The sequence below is a fragment of the Drosophila innubila genome, chromosome X, assembly GCF_004354385.1.
Source record: "Drosophila innubila isolate TH190305 chromosome X, UK_Dinn_1.0, whole genome shotgun sequence".
Taxonomy (NCBI): domain Eukaryota; kingdom Metazoa; phylum Arthropoda; class Insecta; order Diptera; family Drosophilidae; genus Drosophila; species Drosophila innubila.
The window spans coordinates 24,614,513-24,638,640 of NC_047626.1; the positions used below are offsets into that span (position 1 = coordinate 24,614,513).

The following is a 24,128-nucleotide window of genomic DNA, read 5'->3' on the forward strand; positions in this document are numbered from 1 at the left end:
TCTCTCTGTCGCTCTCTCTCTCTCTCTATGTTTGTGTGTGTATGTTTGTTTGGACTTTCGTATCTACAAAATATCCCACTTTTCCTAGATAAGTCCATTTCATCGTGTAAAATAGGGGCGTTGATGCTCCCGCCCCATCACAACGTATTTTTGGCCTACATCGGACTGAAAGTGAGGCGATGGCGAGGTGAGTGAAGAGAGCAGGGCAGGGCAGGCAAGGGAGAGTCAGCAACACGCTTAATAAGAGTCAAATCAGCGGCACTTGTCTCTACAGCGTCTTTTTTTTTTGTATTCTTTGGCTGAATGTGAATTCCAAAGAGAGCGAACTAGAGAGAGAATGAGATAGAGTGTGAGAGAGCGGGCAAACGAGAGAGAGAGAGAGAGAGAGATTTGTGATGCTGCTGTGTTAGGACACAGACTCCCAATCACCGGCTCCAGCAATGCTCCAATGCTCCATTGTCCCATTGCTGTTGCTGAGCGTAATTGTTGTCGTTGTCGTCGTCGTTGTCGTTGTCATCGTTGTCGTTGTCGTGCATCTGCGGCTGCGTCGTCGTTGTTGACGCGATGTTTGCTGGCTTGGACTCGGGATTTGGGCCGCGTGCGGTGACCACGTCGCGTGCTCATGTCCTGCAGACTGCAGACGTATGCGAGCGCTTTAGAACGTTGTTTGCAATCGCGGAAAGTGGCAACGGGAAATCAGCAAACGGTGACGACAGCAACAGCAACAGCGACAGCGACAGCGACAGCACCGACAACAGTCAACATTCAACCATAACATAACGCTGCCAGTCAGTAGTCAGTACAACAAACTGTCAACGGCCGCATTCGAAAGCTACAGCCGGAGTCAAAGTCGGAAATGGAGTCGTAGTCGAAGTCCGGAGTCCGGAGTCAGCATAAGCAAACGCAAACGCATAATAATAATACAAACTAAATACCGAAATAAGCGAAAGAAGTCCACAAACATACACACACACATACACACACACACGGACATACGCCACGCACACACACAAAAATACACACACACATGGAGGCACACTAAAAGAAAAGGCAGCAGGCAAAAGCACATGAAATTCAATTAAACGTCAACACACAAATGCAGATGGTCCTTGGATAGTGCAAAACTAAAAGCAAATACACCCAACAAACATAATAAATCTAATGCAAAAATAAAAAATAAAAATTACAAAAAAAACCAAAAACCAAAAAAAAAAAAAAAAATAAATAAAAAATGACAAGCAGACAGAGATAAAGATTGCGATTACACATAATTGCGATTCGGTGAGCAGGCGCATTCAATCAAGCAACCAACCCACAAGCGAAGCAATCGGGGCAAGCTGCACCTTTAATACAACAAAAAACACAAAATACAACAACAGCAACAACAACAAAATCGAAAAAAAAAAAATTAAAAATGAATATAGTAATATTTTAGAGAGATTTTTTGTCATTTTTTTTTACTGTTTGCTCAAACAATGACAAACAAAAAGTGTTCATGTAGTTAAGTGTGCTATATAAATCAGAGATCTGAGAAATCGAGCGGCATGTCGAAAGTCGCTACTAAATAACTTGCTACATGCAATAAGTCACAAATTAAAATAATAAAAAAAAAAATAAATAAATAAATCTAAACAATTATTACATCAGATAAATGGTAGTAGCAGTAAAAGCAGAAGCGGAAGCAGAGAAGAAAGAAAACTAAGTGAACTGCAACAAATTGCTGCTAACGCATAGGTAAAGTCATAATAATACCAACTAATATCTCTAATTATACTACAGTAGCAATTGCTAAACAGTCACACTCACACACACACACACACACACACACATATACAGATGTAGACTCGTACAAATATGTGTGTAGATACACGCATGCTATGCCTTCCTTCATTCGGCTAGTTGTCCGGGTCAACAAACAAATGGGCAAAAAGCGTTGCATGCTTACAGGCGCCACAGTTCGAGATACAAATGCATTCGCTTACATACATACATACATATGTTATGTTTGTATATGTATCTACTTATCTATATATATATATATGTACATATTTACATATGTATGTATGTATGTACGTATGCATGTATGTTTGTGTATGATGTATCTACACTTATGCTTCAGAGTTGAAATTCCATTATCTTAATTATAAGCTACTTATATTTCTATTGTAGCTAATCATTTGATATCATTTCCATAATCCGAACACTTAAGCATCGGTAAACAGTCTGGCAACTTTGGCTAAATTGCTACTTATTGTATTGCAATCGAGTCAGGCAACTTTGCTAAATTGCCAGCTTTGAAATGCATTCAAGTGGTTTTAGCTTTTCAAGACGTCTTTGAAAGTATTAAAAACATTTTATAAGTATTTCTTCAACTTCTTATAGTATGATAGCAAATATGTATTTGGAAAATGGGATAATTTGAATGATTTTTAAGCTTTTTAAACTGTTTTTTGTCTTTTTTTTAAAAGGTTTCTATAAATATTTCCGTAAGTTGGTAACCTAATTCTTCAGTTTGAAAGGAAATATTTGAAAAGAGAAAGTATTCCTACCTCAGATTCTGCAGGGAAACGACTTGGGTAGAAAGAATGTTGAAAAGATTCCATACATTTATTTTTATTTTGGTACGTAATTCTTCTTGGCTAAAATATAAAGGATATTGGAAAGATCTTATTGAAATTAATATATTTTAAATTTAGCATGATTTTAAAAGAAGAAGATCAGAGTTTGTATTTCTCGAGTCTTAGGTCTTAGTATATGTATATGTATATGTATATGTATATGTATATGTATATGTATATGTATATGTATATGTATATGTATATGTATATGATATGTGTAATAATGTGTATATGTATATGTATATGCATATGTATATGTATATGTAATGTATGTGCATTATGCATATGTTAGCATATGATTACGCACGCATGCATACGCATTACGTATTACGCATACGCATTACGCATTACGCATACGTATGCATGCATACGCATTACGCATTACGCATACGCACATGTTATTATGCATGCATTACGCATTACGCATTAATACGCATGCTATTATACGCATTGCATGTGTAATGCATTACGTCATGTAACGCATACGTTATTGCATACGCATTACGTATGTATATTACATTACGCATACGCATTACGCATACGCATATGTATACGCATATTGATATATGTATATGCATTACGCATACGCATATTATACGCATACGTATACGTGCATTACGTATGTATATTACGCATATGCATATGTATATGCATTAATATGTATTACGCTTATGCATATGTATATGTATATGTATATGTATATGTATATGTATATGTATATGTATATGTATATGTATATATGTTTATGTACATATGCTTCTAATTGTACTGTTTGAAATACCCGAAAGATTTTAGCATCGAGCGTCGTCGGCATTGGGGGCGGGGTCGGAGGCAGCGTCAGCTGCGCATGACTGTCAATCGTGATACGAAAATTGTTTTCACCCGTCGGGCCATTTGTTCGTCGTATATTAGATTAGGGGATTTGCCGTGGTCCTTGGTCCAAAGGGGCCGGTTGGGCTGGGCGCTGTGTGGCTGGCGTTTTAGTTAATTGGATATTGAATGCAGCCGTCCGGCCCCATAGCCATCATCTGGGCAGAGAAGACGTAGCGCGCAACGGCTTTAATTTTTCCTTCGCCTGGCCAGTTTCCAGTTTTCGCCAAGGCCTCTGCTTCTCTCCCCTCCCCTCCTCAGCCCAGCCCAGCCCAGCCTTCTATCCGACGCCGAGTTTGGGCGCGTTTTCCTTCTGTTCGGCTTGAGCATGCGTCGGCATCGGCATCGGAGTCGGCTTGGTACATTTTGGTCGACAGCTTTTGAATCGGATGCTGAGAGAGACAGAATTGTACAGCGAGAGCAATTTAATTGGAGAGAGACTGAAGAAGAATGAGAGAGAGAGAGAGAGAGTATGGAAGAGAATGCTGGCGCTCAGTTGTGTCTGGGCTTGTCAGCTGCCTGCTGACTCTGTGTGTGTGTATGTGTGTGTAAGCACATTCGTCGAATATTAGATCAACTGCGTGTGTGCGTATTTCTTTGTGTGTGTGTGTGTGTGTGTGTGTGTGTGTGTGTATGCCTGTGTATGTGTCTCAAAGCGGCTGTCGGCGGCGCCTGGCGAATGTCCGGACTCCGGACCCCTCCAGCAGCTGGGCCCCTCAGGGCAGAGGCGTCGGATTCCACAGGGCAACGTCTGCATGCCAGAGAGAGATTTGTTATGTGTCCCGAATAGTGAACTGCCCAGACGATTCTTGAGCTCAGGCCGCGTGTTTTGTTTTGTTCAGTTCAGTTCAGTTCAGTTTCATTTTTTTTTCTTTCCTTCCCTTTATTCATCTTGTTCTTCTTCTATTACTTTTTTCTAACTGAATTGGTGTTTTTTTTTTAGGTTTATTTCTTCTCGCTCTTTAAACGAAGCTCTACATATGTATGTATATATATATGTATGTACGCATGTTTGTAGCCGCTACATATTCCAATAGAATTCATATTACGCATACGACCGGTGTCTCAGTCGGTTTTGTTCACAATTTTGTTCACACCTCAATATATATGTATTTTATATATGTGGAGTTACTTGTAGGATTTTTCTATCTCTGTTTCAGAGATATATTTATTTATTCGCTTTAGTTATATATTATTTTTACGACCGATGTTTCCAGTGTATAAGTATTGAATTGTACATACATACGTTGGCTTTTTATATCTATTAGTTTCAGATATATATTATAATTAAAATTCGGCTGATAAAAAACATATTACTCATACGACGGGTGTTTCAGTCGGCTTTAATCACTTTCTTTAAGCCGCAATGCATTTATTTATATTCACTTGAAGAATTTTTTTATCTCTCAATATATTAAATTTTATCAATATAGTTCAAATATTCAGGCGCTTTTATTCCCTTTTTTTTTGCTTTACACCTCAATAAATATGAATTGACTTGCATATATACGTGTAGAGAATTACTTGCAGGAAGTTTTCATCTCCTAGATTTATTGTTGCATCTACAAAGAACAGCAAAAAAGTCTGATTGAATTAATGCGGTGCCGATACAGTTTTGTAACAGAAACTGATGTGATAAACGTAATGAAAATCAGATATTTGAATTGTGTTCAATAATCCCATAACTAGAGCTATTCAAAGGTAAATGGTAACATAGAAAAGAATAAAAGAAATAGGAGTAACAGGAGAAACAGAAAAGCAATATCAAGTAGCAATAGCATCAACGGCTTACGTATAAATCTGACATCAGGACAGACATAAATGTTCCGAAAATCAGCTTGGAGCCATGTAAGCGAGACCCAGAGAAACAGAAACTAAAACGGAAAAGTTGTAGTACAGTCCGATGTTAGTATGGAGACACACTACACACACACACACACACACACACACACACACACAAAGGCGACCCCATGAGTTGGAATTCTGTTCTGTTTTTTTGTAATTTTTTTTTTGTATTTTTGCTTCTTTGCGGTTTATTGCGCGTTGAGCCTATGCAAAGCAGATAGATCGCCCCTAGCCGAACCCAAAACAATGACCGCTGCAGCACAATGGTTGCCAGAAAAATACACAAAAAAAAAAATAGCCAGGGAACGAACGAACGAAAAAAAAAACTGAAAATGCTGTGTGATTATGCAGCCGCATGATTGGAGCTGTGGCAAGTTGGTGCCCCCATTTCCCATTTTCCCAATGCTGCCGTAGCTGATGCTGTGCGCTGTAGCTGCCGGGGCTGCTGAGGCTGCTGCTGTCATTAACAGGGTGGTTATGCGATGCCAAATTCGGATTATGTATGTGGCCTGTGCTGCTGGCCACAGCCATACCACAGTCGTACCACAATCAAACTTTCAACCGAACCGCTTGCCACAGCCATCCAGCTAGCCAGCAATTTCCCAATTGTCAAGGACCGCGGTGGAACGTCAGGAACGTTTTCGAATCGACCTATCTATCTATGTTATATATACACTATGGTGCGACACGAAGGATGTACGAATATCGAGTAGCGAGTAACGCGAGTAAATAGAGTCAGCATTTATCTAATTTTATGTGCCTTACTTACTTAAATACTTCTGCCCCTATTTATGTTTTTGTACATTTATTCCAATTATTTTCCCTTATTAAGAATCAAGGCTGCAAACCTTTAAAATTTTGTTAAAGGTTCGGTTCGGCGGCTCGAACCATAGAGTAAGACATCGGTTCCGTTCGCGAATTGGTTTATATACCGCCTAGCAATTGTTGGTATTTCTGAAAAAAAGAAACCATTGCTTTCTATTTTCTAAAAAATTGGAGAGATTTGACAAAATTAAATATTTATTAAATTGAACTAAAATATCTTTTAATTGAAAAAAAGATATGTTCGAAAATACTAAATCTCAAACATTTTAGAAACACCAAACCGGTTCTACGAGGTTCGGTTCAGAACCGGTTTTAAAAATATAAATTTGCTGGAAATTGTATAAGCAACAAATGTAAACATTTCGATGTGGAATAAAATGTGCAAAATTTGAGAATAATGTATCGAAAGGTTTTTTTTTATTTTGAGAAACGAGGTTTCAAAATACTTTCATTTAATCTTCTAAATTTCATAAATGAAATTTCAAATACTAGTAAATTATATACAGTCGAACTTCCGTAACTCAAACGTCTATAGCTTAGATTTTCAAATTGACAACAGCGGCAAAAGCGTTTACTGAGAAAATTAGCTGGCTCGAACATCCCTTATTCAAATTTCTTCATAAATCGAATAAAAATATTTGCATTCTGTATGTCGAATTTTTCGGGGAAATTCCCATGTTACGATGTTTTTGAGCATCGGCTTTATGCTTATGTGCACATATGTTATAATTATAATGTACATTAACATAAGATGATGCTATTTAATAGAGCTTTGCATCAACAACATGTTCTTTACTTTCTTTTTTGTTACCCGCTCTTAATAATCGTCGTGAAAGATTAGCATGGTACCAAAACGTGTATATAAATGTTTACCGCTTGAAGCAAAATAAGTATGAGGGTCGGTTTTTCAAAATCTCCTTAAATTTTATAAAACAGATATCTTCCTATTTGACATTAATTTCTATACATTTTACGACAAAATATCTCTGATATAGTTATCAAACACCTTAACTAGACGTTAAAAAACCGACTCAGAACGTATAAAATCCTAGTTTCCTTTAATAAACTTAAAAAAAAAGGAATTCCATTAGTCCAAGTCTTCATAAGTCAAGCTTTTTCTTTGGATATTGGTTATTCGAGTTAGAGAATTTCGACTGTATGTCAATTTTGTTGCCAAATTGAACAAATCAACCTCTAATCGTTTTAGCCAAAAAACTTAGCATATGAGTATCCTCTACGAAACTCCATTTGAATCTTCTGAAGCATTAAGCTTTGCAAAAGACAACTGTTTTCCATTACATTTTCCTGAATTTCTTTTGGTGTAGTATAAGGAAGTAAGTAGCAGATTCCACATCATTTGCTTAAAATAATTAGTTATTTTTCAACAATTTTCAGCACATTGGCAAACTTTTTTTCAATGCCTGGTTAAGGTCTGAGATAACTAAAAGATATATTCATGTTAAATATAAAAAATTCAAACATTTTTCTCAGCAAAAATTTAGCTAGATAATGAAACGGCTATTAGTGAATCAAATGAACTAATGTTAAATTGCTTAAAAAAAAGAATGCGGATACAATTTTAACAACTTTTAACGGAGCCTAGTTATATTTGAAAAATTGTACTATTATCGTCATATTTTTCTGTGTTGTTAAAATAATTTTATGAAAACAAATTGTAATCACTGTTGTCAGATAGATAATAGATAAACATACCTATATTTTCTTGTGATTTTTATCATTTTAAAATTATTTCATCAACACCTGACCCCGATTTACCAAGTTTTCAACAAATTAAGCAAATAGAAACGTTCTATTCAAAAATGATACCATTGTTAATATCGTTGTTTTTGTAATCAAATTGTTTGTTTTGACAGTTTGAATAGACAACACTGTGAACTGAGTTTAGTTTGATTAACTGTTAGATGTTAGGAGCCATCGAGCAATGATTATTTTGAATCACAGTTTGTGTTATTCTTTGTCTTATTGTAATCCGTTATGGCAAATGATTTGCCATTCAGAGAATCGATCGACTACCCAGTAAATATCTGAGTGCTACAGAAACATAATTAATATACTTACATACGAGTATATTTGCATCTGTCAAGCAAAGAAAATTTATATAAAGTTGAAATAGTTCAGGTTACAATTGGGTTAACTTTGAGATGTTAATGCTAATTTACAATAAAATATATGTCCAATAATGAAAAATAATGGAGTGGTAGCAATGGTTGCGGTATAACATATTATCTCTATTTTCTATGAGGCTTCACTTTCATCTTTCACCATCTTGAGAGTCTAATTACCACATTTAAAATAAATACAACAGTTGATATTTATTTTTCATAAAAAATATAAATTCAATAGATGCGCAATACTAAAAAGCTCATATAGTTAATGGTTAATAATACATAATACATTTACAGCTTAAGTTGATTACGAAAAACACATAAACAAACAAAAAGCAAAATGCACTTAAAAAAATAATAAAAATAGTCATTTGAGCAATCGGTCGGTTAGAACTGGATTAAAAATACTAACAGAATAATGAAATGAGTTGCGAATTGCAATTTGAGAATATCGAAAATGGACAGTGGAAAGTAAATAGTAAGTCAGTAATTGGCGTGCAGTGAAGCCCATAATAAACGTGCAGCATCCGCAGAGGTGACATTCCGCTATTCAGGGACATTCGCCTCACATTTTGTTTATATACGAGTATCCAACTGTTTACCCTTGACTGGCTAGCCGAGACGGTCTATCCAGCGATTCGTATGAGGGTCGTCATAATTAATTATTTAAGCAGTTCAGGCATGTCATTGCATTTGCTGCTGTTTGCAATTTAACTACGAGTATGACCCCTTTTATGGCTGCCCTTGGCTAATTAGAGGGGCTTACAGTGGGTGAAATTGAAGCATTAATCGATGGAATTTCATAACTAATTCTGTTCGATTTCCATTAGTCTCTTTTACAGCTAGTAAAATTTAAAATCTCAAGAGAATAATTCAAAAAATTTCATTGAGAAAACTCTTGCTGAACTTAAGAAAGGTATCACTGCGGACAGCAGTCCGCGCTAGTGACGAAAGCAGCACGAGGCGTGCTAATATGGAAAATTTGCTACTGTCCGATCAAATCGGTTACTTTTTATTTTTAACTCTTATTTCTAATTAAAAATACACGTCGATTGATATCTCGATCACCCAAATCCGATAACTAGTTCAAAAGATAATTAAATTTCAAATTTTAAGTGGACTTCTCAAAATGAAGTGAAAAGTCAGTTTGTTTGTTTGTATCAAAGCGCTAAAAAAAAAACTTAGATTTAATAATGAGGTTTTATTCCTCATCTTTTGAAAAAACCGCTGGTATAGCGGGAAAACGCTTAATCCCGCCAAAATTTAAATAAATAATTTTATTCGTGGTAGCTCACCCTTTTTGCGCACAGTGCAGAATGCCAATTTCAGATTTTCTTTTTACTGAATTTATATTTTTATTTAAAACTTGTATATTAAACTTTATTTTGTTTGTCACAAAATTGGATATCTGAAATTTTGGGGCTGGAATTTGCTTTCGTCACCAGACTTTGGTGTAGAGGTTTTTTTTGTGTGTAAACATATAACTATCACAAAACCATTTCTATATATTTAAGAAGAAGTACGGTTATTATAATTAATAATAATCTTATTTAACATTTTTATCAAAATATATATTTGGAAATTTTTTAATAAGGGATATCCGTCGGAAAATATACTTGGCTAAACTGTTGATTAGTTTTTCACAAAAGTTGTCCACTGTGCGGAAGCTGCCTCTGTTTGTGAATAGAGCTTCATCATGCCTTGGGCGGTAACGATTGCTTAGTCGTGGTAAAGTGATTGGCCAGCGCGTTTTGCCGGGAGAATAACATAGATTACGGGACAGTTTATATACACATATATATGTATTAAACGCGCTAAGGTCTCGGTTAAGCACTATATTTTATTTTATTATTGCCGTTGCCAATTGTAAGTACACTCTATTTGAAATACACTTAAATAATACAATTAAACAAGATATAATTATTTTATAAAATTTATATAAAAATTGTATGCATATTCTAATCGATATATATACTTTTTTTTTATGTATACTTTCAGGTCAATTTCGCATGATAGTTAATCGCATCAGCTATTCGCATGTGGCCTTCACCGGCGGGCGATTGTTAAAAAAAGAGAAGTTTTGATGAAGTGAGAACAGCAATTTTTTTTATATTGTGATTGTGAAAACAAAGTTTTATCGGTGAATTTTTTGAAACTTATACAAAGAAAAATAAGTGATTGTTAATCAAGTGTTAGCTATAAGTGAGGAAAGAGGACGGCGAGGAAGCAGAAGCAGAAGCAGAAGCAGTAGAAGAAGATAAAGTAGTGGAAAAGCGGGACAGTGTCAGTGCATTGTGGAGCGCGAAATGATGCCGCAATCTCGACTTGAACTGCTCACTGACGTCAGCCCAGCTACAGCCACAGCCAGTCACGCCTGCCCGCCACTGCCATACAACACAACCTCTGCCTCAGCCTCAGTCTCAGCCACAGTCTCAGTCTCAATCTCAGCGTCAGTCACAACATTAGCTTCAATCTCAGCATTAGCATTGGCATCAGCTTCAGCATCTGCATCAGCATCAAATTCAACATCAGCCTTAGCGTCTGTCATTAACAGCTGCGAAATATCAAGCTAAGGAACAAGACGAGCTAAGGAATACAATTAGAAGAATTTAGAGCCATTAACCTTAAGGGATTTACGAATTCCCTTTTTTTGAGCTTGAAAGCAATTGCGACAATCGTATGTGAGTGAGATTACCAGGTGTGCGTGTGTCTGTGTGTGTCTGTTTGCATATGCAAATAAGCCAATTAATTAGCATACCACAAGGCGTTTGAAGCAGAGATTACCTTTGGTCTGGAGAGTACCAAGGCCAGACAACGCCCACGTCAGTGCAACCGCCGTCATGTGTATAACACTCGCTTCTTGGATCATCATCATAGCCCAGCTTTGTGTCTTGGTTCACTCCGCTGGCGGTAAGTACAGAATAATTACATATATTTTATATAGTATGTCATTCATTCATTAACAATCTATAGGGTTAGCAGTTAAATAGGACTTCAGTTACGTATTGCAATTGCAAAGATACTGAAATTTCAAATTTCTTCGATATGTCCAGCGCCCTACGTTGGGCGCCATTCACAAAAAAAAGAAGAAAAAGAAAATCACACTCAATGATGACTCTGCACATGAACGCCTTTTCGATTATGTTGTTACCATTCATTCGCTGCAAGTAACTTTTCGATTTTATCTGCTTAGAGGTCAATTGCCTGAGCTTAACTTGTATTTAGCAAGTTAACATGTGGAAGAAAATTCATTTCAACTTTTGCGCTCCCAAGAATACAATAGAAGGTGAAATAATGCCTAACGACAAAGCAATCAGCAGATACCTGGCACCTGGCACCTGGCACCAGGTACATGCCAGCTCTTTCTCTTTCCATTACATTCATCATATTGAAAGACAAAATCTCACCCTTTACCCATCCAAGCTTAAAATCATTAACAATTGTCTTCATCGAACAATTGTTGTCTGAGTTCCTTTGGCGAGTAATCTCTTGCCTTCAGTCCTTCGAATAGTTGCAATATGCTGCACCCAAATGGAGGATGTGCTTCTGATTCCAAAGGCAGATTATGTGCTTTAGGCTTTGTGAAAATGTTTTCATTGTTCTATGCATTATTGTAGCACTTGATGGAAATGTTGGTCCGTTTCTGTATTTCCAATAAATTGATTTAATATTGCATATTCCTTGCTCATAATTGCAAACTATCAGCAAGTTTATAATGGACATTAAATAAACTCAGACACAGCCAGAGGTTAGAGTAATTAAAGTTAATTGAACATATGAGATAAATCACTAATATATCACATTGAAACAAGTTTTTGAGCTAGCCCAATTATTTTCGATACAACATAACCCTTGGGGATCACATTCACACAATACGGATGACACACCACACATGATTTCATCATGTTGCAGACGCAATTTGCTTTTGATTGATGCTCATTTTGTGGGATTTGACCCAAATATGTGTTGGGCTGGTTGGGTTGGGTTGGGTTGGGTTGGGTAGTTAAATGGCTCCTGGACCACTTGGGCGTGCAACAATGCAGAGCCGCAATATAAACACATTGTGCAAATATAACGCAACATTTTTTGCGTTGCCAGCAAATGTTTGCAATGACAGCAGTCATAGTTTCCTTTTGGGAACATCTTTAACCTCCAAACTATGAGGAAATCATTTCATTTTCCCTTCTATTCTATCACATTGTGTTTTTTGGTGTCAATGAATGAGACAGCAATACCGACCGTATCAGGTAGAGAACTCAATATATCGGATGCAGATGACTTTACATTTTACAGAGACTTCTATTCATTCTCGATGACTCATTGATAATGATGATATGAATGTATATTGTTATAAACTGGCCTTTTCAAGTCGTACAAAAATATAAATAATTTACACGAACTGTTCATCCACTTCAAGAGTAATAAATTAAATGTTTGGCTCTAGGAAAAATGGGCACTTATTTCTGTAATTTACCTAATTGTATAGAATTTGTTAAGGTCTATTCGGATTACCTTTATTTTCTGACATGAAATATATTTTTACATTTTTTAAGTATACTGATTTGATTTTTCTTAGTTCGGGTCAAAAGAGTTCGTAGCTTATCTTTATAGCATTTTCAATGATTTTATTAAAGAAAGGAGTTCATCTTACTGCAGAAGTTAATTATGGTTCAACAAAAAATGTAAAGCTAAGGTGTTTGTGTTACTTCTAATCATCATTTACTAGCAAAATATAAGCTTGAGTAAGAATATGTTTTTGATCTTAAAATATATTGAAGCTTTTATCCAGGCCAGATGGGTTTCTCTTCCTGATTGATTAAGCAGTAGCAGTTTCATCAAGTTAATAAATTAAATGTCCCAGATCCATACCAGTATACTCGTAATTAATACTTAAGTAATGAATATATAAGCAACGGCTTATTAAATGACTCTACTTCCGTCTGCACCTGTTTAACGTAATGAGTATCTTTATGGCCTCCCAGTGGCTATGCAATCCATCTTCCATCCAAGCTGTCACTATCTGCCATACAGCGTCTTCGACTTGTCGCTCGTTGGTCACTTATTCGCTTGGAAGTTGATGCTATTTTTAGGATCCTTTTACTAGCATTGCGGAATATCCTTTGGAGCCGCATTCGCTGAAATTCATTTAGCCCCAGGCAAATCCATGGTATTGCTCTCAACAAATTTTAAAGAGAGGTTATTAAACGACAGTCCTTGCCAGTTGCCTTCCTCTTTTCTTTCTGTGTGTGTCTTAAGCTTTTATTAAAGAACTTTGCGTTCGACTCAGTGACGACGTTCAAAAGATTTTTATCTTTGTTTTTCCTTACACTTCCGTTCTCCGACATAATTGTCAGACCATTCCTTTTTGCACAAGAATAAAGTATCGTGTATTTATATTAAACAACGGCCAACGGGGACAGAGAGTAAGAGGATTATTGAAGCTTATGAACTTTAAGTGTTCTGACTATTTATACAACTACTTTCGTTATCATATTTCCGCAAGGGTTTTGAAAAGGCGTCAGGCATGCAGCTCAGTCATAAATAATCTCCTCCCTTAAGTAGGATAATTATTGTAGCCTTGCACACGGTAAGCACCAACTAGAAGTTGATGGGCCCTTTATTTAGCTAAAGTTACTACAGGTGGTCGATGGATTCCGCACTTTAACTGCCTTTAATTGTATTTGTAATTGGCCTGGTCCGTTGCCCTAGTGTGTATTTTAATAGTCAGGCGCACGTTTTTATGGCGAACGTGTTGAATGGCACACAGCATCATTGCCTGCCAAATGTTTATCTCAACACAATACCTAGAAGTAGCCAAAATTTAAAAAATTCCTTAGTTTAGCTAGCGGTCTAAGTATTCTGTGGATGTTGAATATTAGGTTGACCAAATTTTAGTCGTTGTATGGTCCCTGAACATGTTCCTGACGTCATTAAATTACCTCTCACGTCGTAGCTGCCTTGTCACGTCGTGTTTCACAATTGAAAGCCATTTGGAGTAATATGTAACACGTCATACCATCAATATTCTCCAGTTTTGTTAGAAGGCGCCTTAATGCACAATCAGTCCATTTACACAGCATACAAAATGCAAATTCAACCCACGTTGGGCGCCAGTTACACCAAAGTGCTTTGGATTTAAGTTAAGTATTTTGTGTTAAGCCGTGTATCATTTTATACTTTACTCAAGCTTTTGGTACGCTTAAGTACAAAACTTGTTGCCGATGTTTAATCTGGACATCGACATCTCTTTGTTTGTAAATTAAATAGCGTCTGGAGGCAAATGCATTTGAATTATGCATTTAAACAGCATCTTAGCAAAGGATGATGCGGCATAGTAAAAGATCTCAAGAAAATTGTTACTACTTAATATGTAAGCTGATTTAGTGGTGTTTTGAAGCAGTATATTAAGTTATTAAGGACTTGTAATGCTTCATTACGCAAGCAAATAATTAAGCGATTCAATATGGATTCTTTAATTTCAATTAATGTTTTGGGAGCCTTAAATAAATTGAAAATTTTAAACTTAACAAAAGCGAATTAAAACGATTAAGCAGTAATCTCCATATAGTAGATCAATTAAGATATTGGCAACAATAAATTCAATTATAATATAGGGTCCATTGTAGCGTTTTAGAATTCCTACGCTTTACCGTCGTATATGAAATTTGGCAAAGCGTTTGGATTCTGAAACGTTATATGGTCCGAAACATCAAACAGATAGTTAAATAGATAAGTAGGAGTGGGTGAACATAATCTAATTCCCTTTAAAACGAACTGAAGTGGGTTCTAAAAATTTTGCATTTATATTACTAAGGCTAGGTACAAGGTAAACCTGATATTCTGCTTAACAAGGATTACATCTTTTACGGGCAAACTATTTTAAGTGTTTCCAGGAAACTTGATAGAAGTGATGCTTAATGTGAGAGCAATTATAAAATTAATCAGGATTTACAACTGAAATCATTTATGATTTTATAGAATTACTGGCAACTAGAATTCAATTTTCATTCGCAGAATGTGTTATATTTTTTTATCCCGCAACATGCGGAATTCAATGCCAAAATCAGGTTAATTTGTGTACCTGGATGTCCTTCAACCTGTTTTCCCTGTTGGCATTGAAGTCTTTGTATCTCGTAATTAGCATATGTTTGGTTGCAAAAGGTCCTTTTACATTTTTGAAAAGCATTTTAATCCATTAAGAATTTATAATCTAATTTGACGCAAGATAAAACTTTTATATGGTTCAACAAAAATTAAACATTTAATTTATATTTATAATAGAGGTATTTTGTATTTGTGTAAATTTGGTTGAGAACATCATGAACAGCCTTTTTTAAGGTGTAAAGCTATAGATTCATTGCAATAGTTGTTTTCGTTATTAAAATGAAATAATATTTTCAGGTCGCTTAGCGACAGACATTTCAAGCAAATGATGCCGTAAAAATACCAAATATGCCAAATATCGAATAAAATATCGTATGTTTCATGTTATTAACATCTGTTGAATTTTACACTTTGTGTAACTTTACAATAGTTTTTTGTAGTCAGGGGTCGGGTCTGGTAATGTTGTGTAAAATATTTCAGTACAAATTGTTGTTGTCAGGTCTAGTATTTCTACACAAATACAACTATACTATGTTATATAAATACGCTTAATATAATTTATAACTTGAATTTTTAAATAGTTTAGTGGCCCTTGGATCTATGTGGTTAGAGTCTGCTTTTCATATATTATGTGAATTTTTGCAGTCAAATTGGTTGTTTTTATTCACATCACATTCATGTTGTCATTATTATATTTCTAAGTTAAAACTTATTAATAAAGAAACTATTTATATTTTGCAGAAGCTGATTATACACTCGATGATTCATTTTGGAACGAAGAAAGTCCTGTTGGTGAGTGCTTCATAAGTACAGATATTTATTTAGAAACTATACTTGTATATCTATCAGTATTTACATACATACAAATAAATATATGTATGCTTGACTCAATTGTTAATTATTTAATTAAATATAGAAGGTGCTTTACATAACTTCGACATTTATATTCAAATCACTCGCAGGTGAAGTGGAACGCTTACTCAAAGAGTACAGACAAAATCAGGAGCTTGTGCGTCGTATCGGTGGACATTATTATCAGATTATCTATCCGGTACAGCTGCGTCATCACGAAAAGATGGGAATCTCAACGCGTGAAGTCAGTCTCCCAAAGGTACGCAAAGATTTGCATAAGAGAAATACTAGAAAAATCGAAACAGACACAATGGTATGTTCACATTTATTTTCATTCCTTCGTGCTATCATTTGTCCCATCATTCATGCACACACTCTCAAACGCACACACACACACACACACTCCTACAGTCATTCACACATCAAAACAATTTATACTAACAACGAAAAAAAGCCATCAAGCAAACATAACTTATATTGATAATAACATTTTATAAGATGAAATTTATAATATGGCTTGAATACGAATTTCCCACTCAAACATTTGCATTCATCCAATACCGTCATTGTTATAACACGAATTACAGTCACAGACAAAATGTACTTCAATAAAATTACACTTCAAATTGTTATTGGTGTTGATCAGAAGTTGACTTCCTTCTTAGTCTCAGCTGTCCTATGTATCTCGATGTTAACTCGTATAACCTGCAAAGAATCAACAACTATTCGAAATATTCCATGTTTCTTTTGTGTTTTTTTTGTAGCCGGGACAACGACCACGCCCACATGATGACAGCGGATTTAGCAGAGGTAGAACTAAGGTAAGCACATACCTATTTTAATGACTTTGAACTTCTTAAAAATTTCATATTTTTATATCTTTAAATCTAAAAACATATTCACTATTTAGATATCTCATAACTAGTATAATGTATATGATCTACTTTATCTGAATTTTTTAATTGCAGAAACATTTTCATCGCACGTCGCTTCTCATCAAGGCATTTAATCACAAATTTCGATTGGATTTGGAATTAAACTCGTAAGTAGAGAATAATTTTAATAATTTCTAGTTGCTTAGAATAATTTGAATAATTTCTAGTTGTTTAAATTAAATTGACTAACGATATTAAATACAATGTTCTGATTATATGTTTGATTCTCCTTATAGACAACTACTTTCGCCTAACATACAACAAAAACATTATCACGTTGGTGGATATCTAGTGGATGGAAACCGACATGTAAGTATCAAATACATGTTAAAAATCTTTAAATAAATTATAATTAGGCAATAGAATTGTTCGTAAGGTCTCTTGGTCAATCGGTATGCGTTATAGAGTTGAAAGGTCAGTGATATAAATTGGATAAAACTGAGTGAAGTAGACTAGTGCAATCGGTTTAGCAGCCCAAGCTCCAAATGTTTTGTTTGAAAAAGTGTCAGTTTAATAAAAAATACATACAAATACTGAAGCGTTCTATAAATAAAAGATTTTAAAAAAAATTCCTCTTACAACCATAGCGCGAACTGATAAATCAAGAAAAAGAGCAAGTAGAAAAATCAAAAACAACATCCCCCAAAAACATGACGAATATGGCGGAAGCTCGTATCAAGCGGGAGTTCAAGGAGGCATTGAGCGGTGAGGAGTTCCATCAATGTCTGATCAAGATGGAGCTGGTGAATGACAGCTGGACAGAGCTGCGTGGCGAGATAACTGGACCCCGTGGAACGCCCTATGAGGGCGGTAAATTTGTGTTGGAAATCAAAGTGCCGGATAAATATCCATTCAGTCCACCAGAGATACGATTCGTGACACGCATTTGGCATCCAAACATTTCATCGGTCACTGGGGCCATTCGCATGGATATACTGAAGGATCATTGGGCTGCAGCGATGACGTTACGCACTGTATTAATATCGCTTCAAGGACTGCTCATTGCCCCCGAGCCAGATGATTGGCAGGACTTTGTGGTCGCCTATCAGTTTAAGAAACGACAAGATCTCTTCCTACTTACTGCCAAGCATTGGACCAGTGCGTATGCTGGAGGACCCCGTTCGTTTCCCGACTTGGACCTAAAGATAGATCGTCTCAAGGACATGGGCATTGATGAGCATGATGCCCGAGCTGTTTTATCTAAGGAGAATTGGGATCTAGAGCGGGCAGCCGAGTGCCTATTCGTTTAGCTTCACAGCAATGGGACAATAACATCGACAAAAACAACGACATCGACAACAGCAACAGCAACTACACTACTACAAAAATATCAACCAAAATAGCAGCTCCAATCCAATCATCACAAAATTCTAGTACAGTTTCAACATAATCCCCCATCAACATCACCTATCCAATATGCAAAGTGTAATCTATGGAAATAGTCCAACAATTTGCAAAAAATTTCATAATGTAGAATTTTTTCCAATTTTAAAAATTTCGAAATCCATTTGCTGTGTAATTTAAGTTTAGCACATAACATTCAGGCCCTTTTCGGCTTTCCGTTTATCCTTCAAATTCCCAAGATTTCTTATGCTGCCATACTGCAATCGAAATATTGCGAATCCGAATGATAAATGGTAGCCGTAATCAGTCGGTTTGTTCTTCATATGTTTGAGTATTGAGAGTTGCATTCGATACTACTCCACGAGTTGTAATAGATCCCACTTTTTTGTTTGTTTTGTTGTGCATCTGCACTTTTTGTGTTGCTCAAGAAAAAGATAATAACTTGTACTTTAATAATCACAAAAAAATGTATTCCATATTTCGTTTAATTTAAGTTCATTAAAAGCAAAGCATAACTGTACAGAGGATTACACCGAAACATAGCAACTACGAATACTGATATACCATATGATATACACAATTCGATCTTTATGAGACTAAGTAAATAAAAAAGCTATGTTTATCCTATGCATTCTATTTAGTTAGACTTAATTTGCAAGGTGATAAATTGTGCATATTACTAAAATTGAGTTCAATTAAAAGCGTATGAGTTACATATTTGCTTATGTTTTCTTTTCAGGACATCGAGCACTGTTACTACCACGGCACAGTTAAGGATTATCCGGGTGCCAGTGCCGCATTTCACACCTGCAATGGAGTCAGCGGGGTCATACATATTGGCAACGAGACCTTTGTTATTCATCCCTTTTACGGTGGAGATCTTTCGGTAAGATTTATAAACGCACAAAATAAAAATATTACTTACTTTATTATGTATTATGTATAACGTGAAGCTAAATAATAAAAAATCATTTGTACACAAGGAACTTTACAAACTTTACGAACAACTTACGAAGGTTTTTTTTTTCTGTTGTAAGCTTCTTAGCTTAAGAATTTGATTAAACAGTCAGTTCTTCAATGGCCTTGAATGAAATTTCTTCAAACTTTCTCTATGTTGAAGCAAAAAAAGCATTAAAGAAAATTGTTTTTTTTAATCATAATCACAAAAAACAAAAACATTGTGTTGTTGCATTTGTGAGCCCATAATGTGATTCATGAACATCTTTTTAACGTTAGCGCGAAATTTTATCAAAGTAAATGATGACTAATTAAGTTATAATCATGGCATAGATGGTATAGGTAAAAAACACTCAAAAATTGCACATTGCAATTGTTTAGTAGTGTGAGCTGACAGCAATATTTAAATATATATATTGGTTTTTGCGATCCTTATTTCGAATGTACATGGGATTCCGAAAATTTGTAGAAGGCAAAGACAGTTTATTAAACAAACACTGGACACAACCTTTGGATTCAAGTGCACTTCCAAAAATGACGCCACGGCATTTATTTATTATAATCGATAAATCGATTCTTACGTTCTTACGATAGCTGACATCGAATAAAGCTTTCACTTGAACAAGAGGATCCCACTGTTAAGATGACCACCACTAGCTTGTATTTAGCCTACTACAAATTTAAAAAAAATTGGCAAATAGAAGTAGATCGATAATTGACTACTTTCCAAAATATTGCACTAACAAATCATTTTATTTTTAAATGTCTGCGAGAGTCGAAAAAGTTCTTTGAATTCTTAAACTGGAAATATGAGAAAGATTTTCCACATAAATTTAAAGTTTGTGTGTGTAAGTTTAAGTTCGACTTGCTGACAATTATGTTGTACATGTTTCACTTATTTTGAACTTGATTTAATTTGATTTCACTTTCGATGCATTACAACCAACACTAACTTCGTTTCGCAACTTTTTAATTGCGTTTAGAAACATCCGCATGTCATTTTTGAGGCGCGCACAAAGGCCAATAAGGGATGTGCAAACTCTGGCAATTTGGACTCCTGGCGTCTGTCCCGCAGGACCAAGCACCTATCGGCGGGCGTGGTCGATGAAATACACCCAAATGGGGCGGGTCGCTACAAGCGTGACGTGCGCGAGGCCACAAAGTACATCGAGACGGCCATCATTGTGGATAAGGCCATGTTTGAGAAGCGCAATGGTAGCACGCGTGCCGAAGTGATTCACGATGCCATACAGGTGGCCAATATTGCCGACCTGGTGAGTATACTACTAATTACTCGTAGTATAGTAACAAGAATAGCAACAACTACATGCATGCAATCTAATGTGAAAACTGCTCTGGCTTTTTGCCTTCAGTATTTTCGTACTCTTAACACTCGTGTCTCGGTGGTGTACATTGAGACGTGGGGCAAGAACCAGGCGGCCATTGACGGTAGCAAGGACATCAGCAAGGCAATATCCAATTTTAATGATTACACTTCAAGAAATCTGTTTCAAATCGAACGAGATACCACACAACTGCTGACGTAAGTATAATCTTAGGTATTCCCTATAGTATATTCCAATTATATGTACATATATATTCCATTTGATCCAACTTGATTTCGCAGCGGGGAAACATTTGCGGGGGGAGAGGCCGGCATGGCTGTACCGGAGACCGTCTGCACACCTCGTGCCGTCGGCATCAGTGTCGATGTCAATGTCTATGAGCCGCATCTTTTGGCGGGAACCATGGCCCACATGATTGGACACAATATTGGCATGGGCCATGACGATGGTCGTAAGTATTCAATTCCTTCCAATTGGTCGACTTCAATAGTTCGAAAATTTCTCATTAATACACTGCTCCCATTAAAAATGTGCAGAAAGAGTTAAACGGTTCTTAGCTTAATAAGTATAAGGTATACATATTCTTTATCTATATTAAGAGCCGAGTCGAATTAGTCTTGTCCCTCTATCCGCCCTTTTGTCTCTTTATGTGAACTGAACGCCAACATCAATTCGCCAATAAGATGCACAAGATACTTATCAATTTCCCAATGTTTTTATGAAAAGCTTAAAAGTTATTCAAGAGTACTAAACACGTACTCAAAGGTATCTCGTAGTTCCTCTTACTTGTTAGTTATGACAAGTCTTTTTATTCACGCTCTTTTTAAGATGAAATCTATACTTTAAGCTCTATTTTGAATCCCACGTTTACATCAATTCCACATAAATATCAATAAAGTGTACTTTTCCCGCAGTCGGGTTCTATGATGTGAAGCATTTCTGCAGACTCAATTTATTTTTAAATGATTTATTGAATTTTCCTAGAGAATTGTATGTTACTCACATATGCTGGCTCGTTTATTCATGCTATCTTATGTTTATTCATCTCTCTATTGTAAGTGAAACTGTGTATGGAATGGGAACTGTATTATCGCTGTTGCTTTTTTCGCAGGTGAGGAATGTTTCTGCCGAGATTGGCACGGATGCATAATGGCACAGTCAATAGTCGGCCAGGAGAATGTGCAACCATACAAATTTTCGGAATGCAGCAAAAAGGATTACATTGACGCATTGCGCACGGGTCACGGTCTTTGTTTGCTCAACAAGCCCAACGAGGTAAGAGCTAACCCATTCTCCATTCCACAATACCGCCATTTCACAATTCAACCATTTATCCACCTCCCAACTCGTCCCCCTCCAATCGATACAATACCCGCTTCAAACTGACGTTGAGGTGGCTTCTGATGCGGTTTAACAGTTGTAGAAAACTGAATTCAGCAAAGACAGTAGATACAGCTGGACTAGCAGATATCCTGTAGTCGTATTAAAGATATCCTTAAAAATATCTAGACATGTCTTACAAATCTTATAAGCCCAAAAACAGTTTTAAGTGTTCCTAAATCAACAAATGATCTCAATAATTAAACTCAGGTTGAAGGCATTAAGAACATTATAAATAAACTTTCTTGTTTGAAAAAATATAGAAACAATTAATCAATTAGTTGAATAATCTGCATAACAAATTTTTAGCGATACTTTTACACAAGTTTGTAAAAGTGAAACAAACCAATCGACACAAATGAACTTTTTTTTAAGTGGAAAGTTCTAAATGAAAAGTGTCTGCTAAAAATATTATTTGCAGTTTTGTAATTATAAATAGTGCAATAGTAAATAGTGCAGTCAAGCAGTCCCCTTTCAATTTGAATTGATAAAACTTAGCGCAGAGTGTTTACTGGATTAGATTAAAGTCTAAAATCTAATTTCATTACTGTCACCTGCAGATCGAGCTGCGCCGAAACTGCGGCAACAAAATCATTGAGGAGGACGAGGAATGCGACTGTGGAACGTTCGAGGAGTGCGCATTGGATCCATGCTGCGATGGCATCACATGTAAGCTCAAGTCGGAGGCTCAGTGTGCCAGCGGTGCCTGCTGCGACCAATGTCGAGTAAGTGTAGACAGTATAGACATGTAAAAGAGAAGGGCGAGATGCGAGATGCGAAAAGCGGAAAATTGTGATTGCCTTTGACTTTAACACAATTTATTTTAATGCCAGCTGCGACCTAAGGACTACATCTGCCGCGACTCTCATAACGAGTGCGATTTGCCCGAGTATTGCGATGGCGAGGTGGGCCAATGCCCCGTTGATATCTACAAGAAAAACGGCTCGCCCTGTGGCCAAAGCAAATTGAGTGTTTCGGGTGAGTTTCACACAAAATTCCATACACTTTAAATATTCATTAAACATTTTCTCTTACTCACAATATCTTACGTATGTCTCCCCCATATTAGGCTATTGCTTTCAGGGCTATTGCCCAACATTGACGCTGCAATGCGAGGCCATTTGGGGATACGGCGGATTTGCGGCCGATCGTCAATGCTACGAGCAGTTCAACTCAAAGGGCTCCATCAACGGTCACTGCGGTCGTGATTCCAACGATCATTATATCAAATGCGAACCTGAGTGAGTCTTATTTTTCATACACACATTTCTTAATTTCCTTTCTTTTTTATTTTGCATAATCAGCATGAAAAATGCTTGGCGAATACTTTTTATTTATTATTAAATTTTCAATTAAAAATATATATATATTTTTAAATAGTTATTTATAAAGTTTCATTAAGTGCTCAGACTTTTTAATTTAATATAAAATTGTGTTTATTAAAAATATATTTTTTTGAACGCATTTAGTTCACTTTAAATCAGGGGTCATCACTTCTATGAGGAATATGCAAAAAAAATCACTTTTAATGGTTATTAAAGAGTTTTATTTTATGAATCAAAATTAATAGTTACTTGCGATTAAAAAAAAAATAATTAAAAATATTTACGTATTATTATTGATTTTTATTTTATTAGACTTTTATAAGTCTGTCAAGAATATTTTGAGGAATAAAATTAAAGTCTGTAAAGACTTTAAAAGAGTTTTTTTTTAAGTCTCAAATATAAGTTTATTGCAGAGATATTGAAAAAAAAAAATTTGTACATTTGAAACAAAAATTAAACTGGTTGATTTTTTTAGTTGTTATTTTGATCAATAACGAATTTTGTTACTTCCTGATTTATTAATTATTATAAAATAGATTGATTCATTTTTCTTATAATCTGATGAATTTTCAATTTTAATTTTATATTCTTAAAGATTTTT

The 24,128-nt window shown here is 35.7% G+C and overlaps 1 protein-coding gene across 1 annotated transcript in view; it reads left to right on the forward strand.

The window, feature by feature from the left end:
* Positions 1-720: 720 nt before the first annotated feature.
* Positions 721-24,128, forward strand: part of LOC117779723 — a 41,983-nt gene continuing 18,575 nt past the window's right edge. The window contains exons 1-15 of the mRNA XM_034616024.1: positions 721-1,734; positions 10,283-11,194; positions 16,130-16,180; positions 16,351-16,499; positions 17,005-17,061; positions 17,209-17,282; positions 17,412-17,484; positions 19,259-19,405; positions 20,460-20,750; positions 20,850-21,019; positions 21,104-21,273; positions 21,934-22,097; positions 22,763-22,927; positions 23,036-23,180; positions 23,272-23,443. Coding sequence (XP_034471915.1) covers positions 11,125-11,194; positions 16,130-16,180; positions 16,351-16,499; positions 17,005-17,061; positions 17,209-17,282; positions 17,412-17,484; positions 19,259-19,405; positions 20,460-20,750; positions 20,850-21,019; positions 21,104-21,273; positions 21,934-22,097; positions 22,763-22,927; positions 23,036-23,180; positions 23,272-23,443 — 1,898 coding nt within the window. The 5' untranslated portion in view covers positions 721-1,734; positions 10,283-11,124. The remainder of the gene's footprint in view (positions 1,735-10,282; positions 11,195-16,129; positions 16,181-16,350; positions 16,500-17,004; positions 17,062-17,208; positions 17,283-17,411; positions 17,485-19,258; positions 19,406-20,459; positions 20,751-20,849; positions 21,020-21,103; positions 21,274-21,933; positions 22,098-22,762; positions 22,928-23,035; positions 23,181-23,271; positions 23,444-24,128) is intronic.